At 38.0% G+C, this 13,006-nt stretch overlaps 1 protein-coding gene across 1 annotated transcript in view; it reads left to right on the top strand.

Moving 5' to 3' along the window:
• Positions 1-13,006, top strand: part of FAF1 (Fas associated factor 1) — a 200,409-nt gene that overhangs the window by 40,368 nt on the left and 147,035 nt on the right. The window contains exons 3-4 of the mRNA XM_026665839.2: positions 3,463-3,509; positions 11,005-11,213. Of these exons, the coding sequence (XP_026521624.2) occupies positions 3,463-3,509; positions 11,005-11,213 (256 nt within the window). The remainder of the gene's footprint in view (positions 1-3,462; positions 3,510-11,004; positions 11,214-13,006) is intronic.

Genomic DNA, 13,006 nt, shown 5'->3' with positions numbered 1-13,006 from the left:
CCGCTTCGGACCGATTCTATAGTTATGATTCTGCACAGTTCAGAGAACTGGCAAATCATGCTCCTGGCTGGCCCTGCCCCTCTCCACCCGCCCCTCCGCTCCCTCCCCAGTCAGTCCTTATTGTACATGCGCAACATTGCACGCATTCCAGACATCACTGACTGCGTTCTTCCCCGCCCAGTCACTCCTTAAGGTATTTCTTTTTTTTCCCCTCCCAACATTCAGCTGTTCCTATGATTAGCTGTGCCGGGATTCCCCTCACTTACTTACTGCTTTGCCCAGGAAGCAGTAAGTAAGTACCTCTGTCCCCCCTCCATTTTTTGCCTTCCTGGGCCCCAGGGAAGCTTTCTAGGAGCAAAATAACTCCCTCCTGTGCTCCCCTGAGGCACAGGAGGCCCCAAAACAGAGCGCAGGGGGGGTTCTGTGTGCCCTCCTATACTCAGTTTTTTTTCCTTCCTAAGCCCCAGGGAAGCCTTCTTGGGAGCAAAAACGCCCCCCCCCCAGGAAGGCTCCCGTGAGGTGCAGGAAGCCCCAAAATGGAGCACGGAGGGGGGGTGCTGTGCGCCCCCCATACTCAGCCTTTTTCCTTCCTGAGCCCCAGGAAGCTTCCTGAGAGCAAAAACGCCCCCGAGGCTTCCTGAGGCCCAGAAGGTTGAAAAAAGGGGCTGCTGCTACAAAAAAGTCACCCGCCCACCCAGTAACATGGCCACGCCCATCTAGCCACGCCCATCTAGTCATGCCCGCAGAACCGTTTGTTACAAAATTTGAATCCCACCCGTGTTTCTCTGGTTATCTATCTGTTTGTGTGCATGTGCCTGTAAACTGCTGGGGAAAGCCTTTGAAATAGCTGTATTGAATTTTCTGGGTTGGGACTACTTTATTTATTTATTTTTGAACAAATTTTATTAATTTTTTTTTAAAAACATACACAAGCAAACAAAACATAGGATGTAGTAACATAAAATATCTTTTTCTAAAAAACACATAGAATATCTTATTTAAAAACAAGATAATTCCAAATTATCACATTTCTATACAAACACAATTTAATATATATATTTATCTTATCTGTTCAACTTCATATCCTTTCCCAACTTCTCTTTACTGCTCCCTTTCCTTCTGTTTAACTGTATTTCTTTTGCCTTAAATTATATATATTCATTATATATAGTTTCATTAATTCTCTTCCAACATCCTTTCAAACATAAACAAACATTACACAAAACATAAATACATAAAACTTCTTTTTGGAAAGCAGCTTACCCCGGGTTAGATCTTTTTATACAGACATAAATCAAATTCATGCTCACATAATATACTATTTCATATCTTATTTAACATTCTATATTTTCTATATATTTTCTCTCTCCTATTCATTCTTTTAATTCTATTTTATTTATTTCATCTCAATTTAAATAATTATACTTGCATCTTTTGTCCGTTCTCTTTCAATCATCTATTTTTCCTTTCTTTCTAATACAATATTTCTCCTGTAACCACTGGTTGAAGTATGACAACTTTTTATCTTTCCCCTAAATTTTACACTTAAGATAATATATACTTTCCATACTGATTCTGCTTCGTACATTCTAAATACTACATTTCAAAATAATAAAACAAGCCAATAATATTAAATTTAATAAGTAATAGTAAAACCAAGAAAAAAGGAATATTGAGTTTATAATATAATAAGAACAATATTTCATAGTAAATTAAACTCTATTATCAAATCTTAAACATTTTCATAGCTTCCCTTTAATGCATTATTAATTCATGTAATATTTTAATTTTCTAATTCAATTTCAAATACTAATATCTACCATACAATCTTATGTACTTTTGCAGAATTATTTTTATAAAACTATATCTTACCCCTTATCTCTGAAAAAAACCTGTTTTTTAACATCTTGTTTAAAGCTTTTATGACTTCTCTTTGCTTTTTCCCTTCTTTTCTTGTCAATTCTAGCTTTTTGACCCCCCCCCCATCTCTCAAGTTTCACTCTCTTTATCTTCCCTCTCTGTTGTATTTCTCTTTTCTGTTGCTTTCTGACATCATATCGATTTTTCATCTTATTTTTCTTTTTCTTGGTTGCTTTTTTAAGTCCTGAATTCACCATTTCTTTACCCACCTCACGCTTTTCTTCCTCCACTAAGAGTATTTGTCCATTAAAGGTGGCTTCTTCTTCTTGATCCCAGCCTTCCTGTCGCTGTTGTATTTCTTGATAAGTAGAAATCGCCATTTCTAAAAAGTGGAAAATAGATCCAGAAGAGCCCATGCCTTCCTGTTCATCTTCTTTCAATTTTTGAAATTCCATTTGTAATTCTTCAAAAGATAATGTCATTTTTTCCCTTTTTTTGAAACAACCCAAATATCTTTAATCTTTCAAGAAATAGTTCACAAAGATCCCAAAGTCTCAAAGCAAACCAAATCAAAGCAAACAGTTTCATTTAGCACCTTCTTCTTTCTATATTTTCTCTTCCTAGGGTAGAATTCAAATACATAGTTCCAAAGTAATCTTCTAGAAGTCGTAATACCTTTTATTTCTGATCTTATAAACTCAAAGCAGTCTCCTTCAGTACAATCTTAAAATAAATCTTTACCTCTTCCCTTCCACTTATAGCAAATAAAAAGTATTTTAAGTTTTTAGTTCCAATGTCCAGAAATCCTTTATCCCCTTGGCTTTAAATTTCAAGTTTACCTTCTATGCCCAAGCAGATTTTCCAGATTTCCAACTGCTGTTTCTGTGGGAAGGGAGAGTGAAAGAAAGTAACTTTCCCTTTCAGCTTTTTTTCGCCGCTTTTACGATCTTCCTTGGGAGACAATGTATCCTTCAAACGATTTAGTTTCCAGGGTATTTAAAAGTTTCTTCTAGTCCCGGTTCTGCCAAAACTTTCACCTTCACCTGCTTCCTCCTGCACAAATCTTACCCGGCTGCAGGCTTCTTTGTGGCGGCCATTGCTGACCGCCGCTCCACCGCCTTGGGAAAAAGGGGTTTTGCCGGCTGAGGAGGGGGTTTGCGATACCCGGGTTGGGACTACTTTAAAGCTTTTAAAAAAGGGTACTTTGCTTGGACTAGTAAACTTTGTGAAGAGCTTGTTTTAGATAATCTTCATAGCCTTAGTATTAATAACTTGGCAGACAATGTATTTGAAGACTTCCTCAGTTTTTTTAAAACCAGCTTTCTCATCTCCAATTTGGCCATTTTAAACTTCACTTCTGGTGTGTTTAGGGACACATCCATATGTCAACAGGCAATGTTCCATTACCTTGGATACTAAGCATGATCAGGTTGATGAACACTTGATGGGATTCTTCCTAGGAAAACCAGAGTTGTAGACTTCATTGTGAGATCGGAAAACATTCCAGCATGACAATAACAATCCACATTCATACTGTGGTCACAAAACTAGACAGTTATCATTGTCGTCTAGAAAATTAAATGCTCTGTGCTTCCTTTTCAGGCAGCCATCAATGGAGTTATACCACAGGAAAATGGCATTTTAGAAAGGTAGGTGGAGTTTTATACTTATATCATTGTAGAAGCATTGTGAAATAACTTGTACTTACACTGTTAATTGTTTTCTGCAGTTGAGTTTTAAAATACATTTTAATCATTAAATATGAAGCTTATATTTAAACAATACAAGGAAATTAATTTGTCAATGCTTAAGTTTCGATTAATTTTAGAAATTCACCTACTTGTAGTTCAGATGCTCAGTTGAAGTAAGCTCTTCTTCCCATGAAATTATTATAATAATTAATGAACACATTTCCCAAAACCCAGATTGAAACCAGTTAGGTTGAATATAAGACAAATGTTCTTAGGGGTGTCAAACTCAATTTCGTTGAGGGCCACATCAGGATTTGATTTGACCTTGGAGTTCCAGTGGGGTTGTGGCTTTGATGGGCATGGTCATGGTGGAAGTGACACGGGACCACACCTCCCCAGACATGGTTTTATAAACTTATAAAAATAGGGAAGCGTATATTTCTGTGATTTTGTTTTTTTAATACTTACTTGATCTACTTGATCACCTTATGAGAGAGAGAGAGACCAGATCAAGAAACTGACTCCATAGGAAGACTAGAACTACAAAATTGTTGACATAGGCTACAGTAGCAGAATCCTGCAAGCCTGGAAGGTAAAATATTTTACTTTGCCTCCTTTTATAACCTCCTGAGTCTAAGGCCCTGTTTTGGGCCTGGAAGGCCTCCTGGACCACTCCGGAGGTTCCATTTTGGGCCCAGAAGGCCTCCTGGACCACTCTGGAGGCTCCTTTAGGCCCCGCCCATGCCCCATTTTTTGCTAGCAGAGGCACTACGGGTCAGTCCTTTGCTATTTCCAGACTGGCCCCAAGGTCCAGATCCAGCCCGCAGGCCTTGAGTTTGACACCCCTGTTCTCAGTAATAGACCAAGAAATCTAGCTCTCTTCTTCACTTTACCATTCAATTGATACCTTTAACTCTAATCAGTAATGGCTTAGACAACAGCCCAATCTTTTTTCTCCAAAAAGAGGCATCATTTATATCAGTGGAAAGACTATTGTAAAGTTCCCCCCAAAATGAAAGCCTGTGGACTGAAATTTGGAGATCCAAAATCTCTTCCACTGAATTCCTTATTGTTATTCCTGCTTTTTGATACTGGAGAGGTAACATCTTTGCTAAGAGGGAGTTATGAAATCAGACTTCTCTGAGATTAAAATCTCACCTTTTCTTCAGAAGGGGGGTTTATTTTATTGTTCTTGAAATGTCTCTTGTTTGCTATAAAAGTGTATCTCTAAAAAAATGTTAATTATTAACATATAGCATTATTTTCTTAGGACTGTTTAAGTTTATTCACTTTATTCTTGCATATTCTGTTGAATGTTTTGTTTCCTAATTTCTTTCTTTGTTGATTTGTAACTATATGGTCCTGAAAACCAACCAATTGATATTATATATTAGTCTGCATTAATATATTTCAGCATTTTAGAATTGATCTGAACAAAGATTGGTTATCTCTTAATGGAATTAACAAATATAATAGTCCAGGAGTCTTTCAGAAAATAAATTCCATTATGTTAAGTTGCTTTTAAAGTAAGACTAATTTTGCTATACAATAAGGCATCTCAAAATGGTAAAAATAAAATCCAGTCCAACTACTACATCCAAGGTCTCATGCATAATCTATGCTTACCTGGATATTTAGGCCTTTTAATTGTGCTATATACAATATACTTCAGAAGGTTTCTCCTAAAGATTAGCATTCAGTATGTCATAATTTGTAAGAAACGACAGCTGGCAATTTATTCACAAAGAAGCAATTTCGGACATTATGAGATTGTTGGGTCTCAACTATAGTAGCGTATGCAGGGGTCTCCAACCGTGGCACCTTTAAGATTGGTGGACTTCGACTCCCAGAATTCCTCAGCCAGATTTGGTGGCAGACCCCTGGTCTGCTGGCTGAGGAATTCTGGGAGTTGAAGTCCATCAGTCTTAAAGGTGCCAAGGTTGGAGACCCCGGCATATAGCAATAGATAATGTTTATTGGGACTCAGTGAAAAAACGGAAATTGTTCAAAATGTCCTAAATTTCCCCATTTCTAGCACTTTAGCCATCAAGCCTCACTAATGACTGCATTTTCCCCTAAAAACTGCTGACATTCGCTAAAAACAATAAAAGAATAAAAATTGTCCAGGTTTTATTGAGACAATATGTAAACTGGAAAAATACTGTCCGTGTAATAAATGCAAAAGAGTGCTGTGTGGAGAAAGAGAATTGTGCTTGCAAAGTCAGGCTGCTTGTGTTGTGTTCCTGAATTGCAGATTTACGGGGACACATACAAACTCAGACAGAACCAAAAACAGAGGGATCAGTGTGGTTTGGGAATATGAGGACTGACCCCTTTCCTCTTCTGCTTAGTTTTGAAAGCTAACTGCATTGACCATCTGGCCGGAAAGGTCTTCACAAGCAGTAGTCTTCTTGCTTCCCACTCCAGCACAGAAAAATCTCTGAATTGGGGCCAATTTATTTTTGCATGGAAATGTATACACCTAAACACAGCGCGCCCATTGTTCATCTTAACTCTGAAACTGCCCATGGCTTTGGAGCTGAGAATTACCCTTTGTTCTTTCTGATTAGCAAGAAAGAAAAGGGGGTTTTGTGTAAAAAAGAATCACAGTGTTCTGTTTTTTGTTTCCCCTTTACTCAAACATAATTTGTAATGCAGAATGATGCAAATTATTGTAACCGATGGTTAAGATGACAAATGTTCTGATATTAAAACTGCACAGATTTGTCAGCAACAGTTTGCTGCCATAGTTCAGTTTAACAGTGACTGAGTGATTGTTTGTAAGCGTTTGCCTATCGTTTTTGCACTGGATGGATGGATCTGAAAAACCAGAAGCTCAATACAAGCTTCCTATTTTGAAAAACAGATAGGAGAGAAGACATTTTAAACTGTTGGTACACTTATTAATATAGCAAGGATTTTAAATTCATAACTCATGATTCTGTAACAATTAAAATTTATTTATTTGGGTTCTTGTTGTGGGGAAAATAGGAAAAAGAAGGTCTGTTGGATATGTTCGTTGGCTTGAGTTATTTGTAAAAATAATAAAGGGGTATAAATAAGATTTATTCAATTTGCATGGCCACGCATCTCAACAAATGAATGTGGGCAGTGAACAATCTTAAAATATATTGAACATAATTCCTGTCAAAAATACAAAAATTATAATACATGGGAACTGAGCAAGATGTCACAAGGCAGACACTAGTAGAGCCAAAAGTCAGGACCCTTCACACACTCAAGGCCGAGCATCAGACCAGGTTTTAGGGTCTTACAAAAGACCAGCAGAGTATAGGCCAGTGGTGGCTAACCTTTGTGGGCTCCTGTGCCAAAAATTGTGTGCGTGCTTGCATGCACGCGTTCATGTGCCAGCACCCAGAAGGCAATGTACATCCCCCCATGCCCCCGCATATGCGCATGCAATTCCCCACGTTGCCCCCTTACCTGCACTGCGCCTCCCAGCTGATTTTCGGCCAGTTTGAGGCCTTTTTCAGCCTCCCAGTGAGGAAAGCTTCTGCAGCCTTTGTAGGCCCAAAAATGGGCCCATTTTGTCACTTCCAGTATTTCCGGGAATACAGGAAGTGATGAAACGGGCCTATTTTTTGACCTGCAAAGGCTTTCCTCAAACCTCTGGGAGTCCGAAAAAGGCATCAAACAGGCCGAAAATCAGCTGTGAGGTGCACCTATGTGCAGTGAGCTAAGTTTGCCTGCGGTTCATGTGTCAGCACAAATGGCTCTGCAAGCCACAGGTTCTCCATCATGGATCTAGGCTATTCTCATTTCTGGTGAAAGAATGTAATTAGCAAGAATTATGGCAGAAAAGGCATATATCCTGGGCTCCAGCAACTGGCAATTTTGGCTCAGATTAATACACTCAGATCATGCCCATCCTGCTGGATTGAATTTGCCCGAGAGAAACAACTGGAGAAAGATAATCCTTCAAGTATCCTAGCCCCAAACAGGAAGAGCTTTAAAGGTGACAACCAGTACCTTGAATTGCACCTGGAAACACATGGACAGCTAGTGTAACTCATGAAAGTACTGATGTTATGTATGTCAAGTAAGATAAAGGTAAAGGTTCCCCTCGCACATACGTGCTAGTTGTTTCCTGCTCTAGGGGGTGGTGCTCATCTCTGTTACAAAGCCGAAGAGCCAGCGCTGTCCGAAGACATCTCCGTGGTCATGACTAAACGCCAAAGGCACATGGAGCACTATTACCTTCCCACCAAAGTGGTCTCTATTTTTCTACTTGCATTTTTACATGCTTTTGAACTGCTAGGTTGGCAGAAGCTGGGACAAGTAACGGGAGCTCACTCCATTATGCGGTGCTAGGGATTCAAACCACCAAATTACCGACCTTTCTGATCGACAAGCTCAGTGTCTTAGCCACTAAGCCACCATGTCCCCTTCAAGTACATTCGACAATACTATTTATTACTTGGGTAGCTGCACTCTGCACCAATTGAAACATCCAAATGCTCTTTGGAGGCAGCCCCATTTAGAGTGCAATGCAGTAGGCCAAACAGGAGGCCACAAAGGCATGAACAGCAATGAGCAGGGACTTATTCAATCATATACCTTTTAAAAAAAATTCTTCCCGACCCAAAGTGTGTTGGAAACCATTTATGTAAAAGGTGGACAGATCAGTGTGTTCTTCAGCCAAATAACTTTTCAAAAGCTGAAGAGAATAGGATCGCATATGGTGTAAAGCAAAATAAAGACTGAGTTTAAAAAAAACACTTTCAGGAGATCCTACTATGAGAGGGAGTGGGTAGAGGCTCAGAATGCTGTTGAATTTTCCATTCTGTATTTCCTTTCTCCTTTCTGATCACATGACCCAGAGGAAGCCTTCCCATGCATAATAACAAGCAATGTATGGCCACTGTTGGTAAAGGATTGGAAGGAATTCCAGAAGCTATGTTTTTCATGGTTTCCTTGCCATGTAGGACACTGCTGAAAAATCTTTTTTTTCTTTTTTACAATTTAGAAATAGGAGGAAAAATATTTAAATATCTTTTCTGAATTACAAATATAATCTCCTTGTGCCCTGTGAAAAATTTGTTCAAAAATAAATAATAATTGTGCCCAAATGGGTGTCTTCCTCCTGCTTGCTTTCCTTGTTTTCAAGGGAAAGGGATTTGCAAGTAGAGCTTATGTGTGTATGCAACCATGATGGTAGTTTTTTCTCATTTAGACAGAGAGACCAGCTGGTATTGCCATGATACATCATATGAGAGCATTGCAGAACAAAGGGAAGGAGAGAGTCTCTAATAGATAATTGGGCTTAAGCCAAGAATGTGCAATGTTTCTTAAGCATTTGAGCACACATACCACAGTATTTCCTAACCCTAACCAAAACTCCTTGGATAAAAAGAGTGGACAGGAACAGGACAAAGCTACTTTAAAATATAGTAATATTAAATGCAATCAGTGCAATTAATTCCCCCTTATATGGCATGAAAATTAGTAAGTTTTGAAGAGGTTCTGGAGTCTGAGGGGCTGCAAATTGTATATCCCTGTTCAAAGCCATATAGGCTTTACAAAATTAAAAAATGTTTGAAAAACCAGGAACCTAATGTAGCCTTTAGTGGATGGGATGTGTTTTGTATTATCAGTGTTAATTATATTCCATAACTACTTTTATATATGGAAAAGAAGAGGAAGAAATACTGCATATTTTATTTGTATACTTGCAAATTGGATCAAAATGATTTCTATCATTTTGTCTTATCAGGTGTTTTACAGATTTGTTAATAAACCAATCTGAATAGTGAATTACAAAAGTCAGTTATTGTCAGTGGTGGGATTCAACTGGTGTAACAACCGATTTGGTAAGCACGTGCTTTGCGCAGCATTTGAAAATCACCCATTTTCAGCTCTAAAACATACCTTCTGCTGCAGCCCTGTTTAGTAAAACAGCTGAGGTGGGGCAATCCGCTGTGCCGCACGAAATATAGGACAGAGTAGGGCAGGGGCAGGTGGGCGGGGCCAACTCATCACCGGAACTAAGGGTTTGTCCAAACCAGTAGCAAACCACCCCTGGTTATTGTGATATATACCACCATTTTGCAGTATTTGTACTTATTTAATACAAATTTATTTAATAGCCAGATTGATACTACATTGCTTTCAAATACAAAGGCAAATTTGAAATTGTTTTCAGTTTAGCATCTATTTCATTTTATAATTATAATTTTGCTTTTGTAAAGCATCTAGGGTAAAAAAGATAGGCTAAATCCTGACAACTGTTAAGATTATTGCAGGTCAGGATGTTAGCAGAATTAATTGGAGGTCTATTTATTTATGGCAAATAATTCTGAAAATCAAAAGGCTTTTGTTAAGGAACAAAATGCTTACCAACTGTGGTTGCATTTCAGTACTGTTCATGGAAGTAACCTAAAATGTTCATAAAGTGAAACCAGTTTTTTTGAAGAACTTTAGTTTCTAAGAGCTACACAAATTTATTTAACAGATTCTCCAAAAGCAAAATAACCAAGTAGTCTGCAGAAACTTTAGGGAAACATATTAAGGCATGGCAAAATCAGCATAAAATTCATATACATTACAATACCATTTCATTTGTATGAGATATAACTGAGATGATATAAAATGTGACACCCAAGCAAAATGGAACTTAATATTAAACTTAATGTTAACTATTATCAGGCCTCGGTCAGTCAGTCAGTGATAGACGTTCATGTCATCAAACAATTGAAGCTAGCCCAAAGCAAAAATAAGACAGAGTAGGGAACATGGGTTGATCTTCAACTGTAACTTGATTGTAAATGGAATCTTAATTCTTACACTGATTATTTGACCAGATGAATAGAGAAGAAAGGAGTAGAGACTCCTCTATATTCAACTGCCCCATGTTTTGTCTTTGGCCAGCTTCCAAGTGTTTAGTGTTTACCTGTGGTTTATATGTTTTTTTCATATATGGCAAGAAGTCTTGCTTTAGAAATTCTTAGTGGTTGCCGATTACATCATTATTATTGCTACTTTGTTTTTTGGTATTTTACAAGTTCGCTTATTTTCACAACCTTTTATAAGGCAGTTCTTTTACCATCTATATAAGGACATCATGTTGCGTCTATACAGGCCTTCTGACTGATTCCATGAAGGTCTTCTGATTGATTCTTGTCCATGGGCTGGTTCAGAACACTTTGGTGTAGACCTAAGTATCATATTCTGCTGATATTTAATACACTCCAGTACAGTTCTCTCTAATCCAGTGACTTTTTAAAATATATTCATTTTCAATTTTCAGCCTTTTGTCAACTACTTTGTGACTACCTCAGACAGTTCTATTAATTCCTTATACATAGTCTGTGTGCAAATCCAAGCCCTTTGCCACGGCAAGTACATCCATTTGATATCAATACATGTAAGCATATAAGCATGCATAAATTTGGAAAATTGTCCTTATTTGAAACCAAACTGATATGTTTTTCAGTGAATATAGTGGAGAATCTTTACAAAGGCCTGCCTATGGTCCTGCTAGTCATCCTTCGTCATCGTCTTCAGCATCTTCCTCCTCTTCTGCATTTCGTCCCGTAGTGCCATCCAGACAAATAGTGGAGAGACAACCCCGAATGCTTGACTTCATAGTGGAATACAGAGATCGAAATGTGGATGTGGTGCTTGAAGACACTTCTACAGTTGGTAAGAAACTACTGAGGGGCAAAAAAAGACCAAACTTAAGTACCAAATTTAACTGTAATACAAATATGGGTAAGAGCTGAAATTGGCAGAGCTCTAGTAAGGCCAGGGAGAACTGATTTGTAAACACACAACAGGTGCATTCCAATCTCTTAGGCTTGGGAAAAGCAGGGCCAAAGGTCCATTGACCTGAAAGGACAAGAGGAAAAGTTTTACAGTTTCACCCTGAGGGTGATCTCAGTGTGCTCTGTAGTACCCAGGTGCTTGTACACATGACTCATTTGTTTTCTGCAAGGAAGCAGTTTATCTAGCTTTCTGTTGGTGTTGGCGGTAGTTTTTATGTTTTTTAATAGTGTTTTATTACTGTCTGTTGAGCTGGCCAGGGTTATGTTAAAAAGATGGGCAGTTATATAAATCTTTTAAATAAATGAATTGCTCTAAAACTTTTTCTTTTTTGTTATCTAATTTCTGAAAGAGTAGAGATTTATTCAGCCATAAGTGACCTGAAGTCTGATGTACTTCTTTGAAGGGGGAGGGGAGGGGAGGGAAAAGCTATATAAAAGCAGTACTTGTAAAGTTAGTATTAGTCTTGGGAAACAAGGACTGGGGAAAAACATGGCTGTGTTCTTTAAGTATTTAAATTAATACTTGTATGATGGGCCAAAATAATGATCTAAGATACCAGAACCTATGTTAATGCAATGTATAATATCTCTGTTATATCAGGTGAGAATCACAGAGCATGTATGCTTTTAAATTCAGCTTTAAAGATTACAAAATGTTGTGCTTGAAGTGGTACCATAATTAAGAGAAATATCACCGTGACAAAAAAAGGTGGGGGGGAATTCTGCCCTCATTATAAAGTCATCATGGAATCATTGATTTACAAAATGCAGTGAGTTCTATTATGCTGTCAACTATACCATTACGCTTTTCAGACAGGGTGTTTGCTGTGCTGGAATTAGTGTTATGTATCACAGCATCTAATTTTCCTATCTACTAATCTCATGTTACTTATATATTATTTTGCTCCCTAGGGAAACTAGGTAGACAGAAGATGCAACTTTATTACAGTGGTACCTTGGCACTCAGCTGCTTTGAAACTCATCAAATTTGGTACTCAACACGTTTTGATGTGAAAATTTTGTCCCGGTACTCATCGTTTGTTTGGTACTCAGCACACAAGCTAGAACTTGTCAGTGTCGGCTGCCTTGTGACTCACTATATTATTCCTCCTGGAAAAATTATGTTTGGTACTGATTGGTTTTGGTACACATTGTGCCTCCCAGAACCAATTAACAATGGGTACCAAGCAATGGTGGGATTCAATTTTTTTTACTTCCAGTTCTGTGGGCGTGGCTTGGTGGGCGCGGCAAGGGAAGGATACTGTAAAATCTCCAGTCAGAGGTGGGATTTGCCGGTTCTCCGAACTACTCAAAATTTCTGCTACTGGTTCTTCAGAACTGGTCAGAACCTACTGAATACCACTTCTGGTACCAAGGTACCACTGTATTTGTTTAAAACAGTTTTGCCCACTCTATATGATTAGTGATATCAAACAAATGTTTCCTTTGAAAATCAGTGTTTGTTTAGTTTATTTATATTTCACATTTCTGAACCATTTGCTTCTCTCAAAGAGGGACTTTGGATGGTATATTTAGTTTTAAAATGCAATATAAAAACCATAAGCATATTGTGTCAAATGTTTGTCCAGAACATATTTTTTAAAAAAAGAGTATGTAATATATAATCAAAGAGTGACACCTAGTGGCAAATATATGTTTTATTTGCTAAGC

The sequence above is a fragment of the Notechis scutatus genome, chromosome 3 (assembly GCF_049901735.1).
Source record: "Notechis scutatus isolate UNSWTSFEM ecotype Mainland chromosome 3, rNotScu1.2, whole genome shotgun sequence".
NCBI classification, from domain to species: domain Eukaryota; kingdom Metazoa; phylum Chordata; class Lepidosauria; order Squamata; family Elapidae; genus Notechis; species Notechis scutatus.
This window is presented reverse-complemented; position numbering and strand designations above follow the sequence as displayed.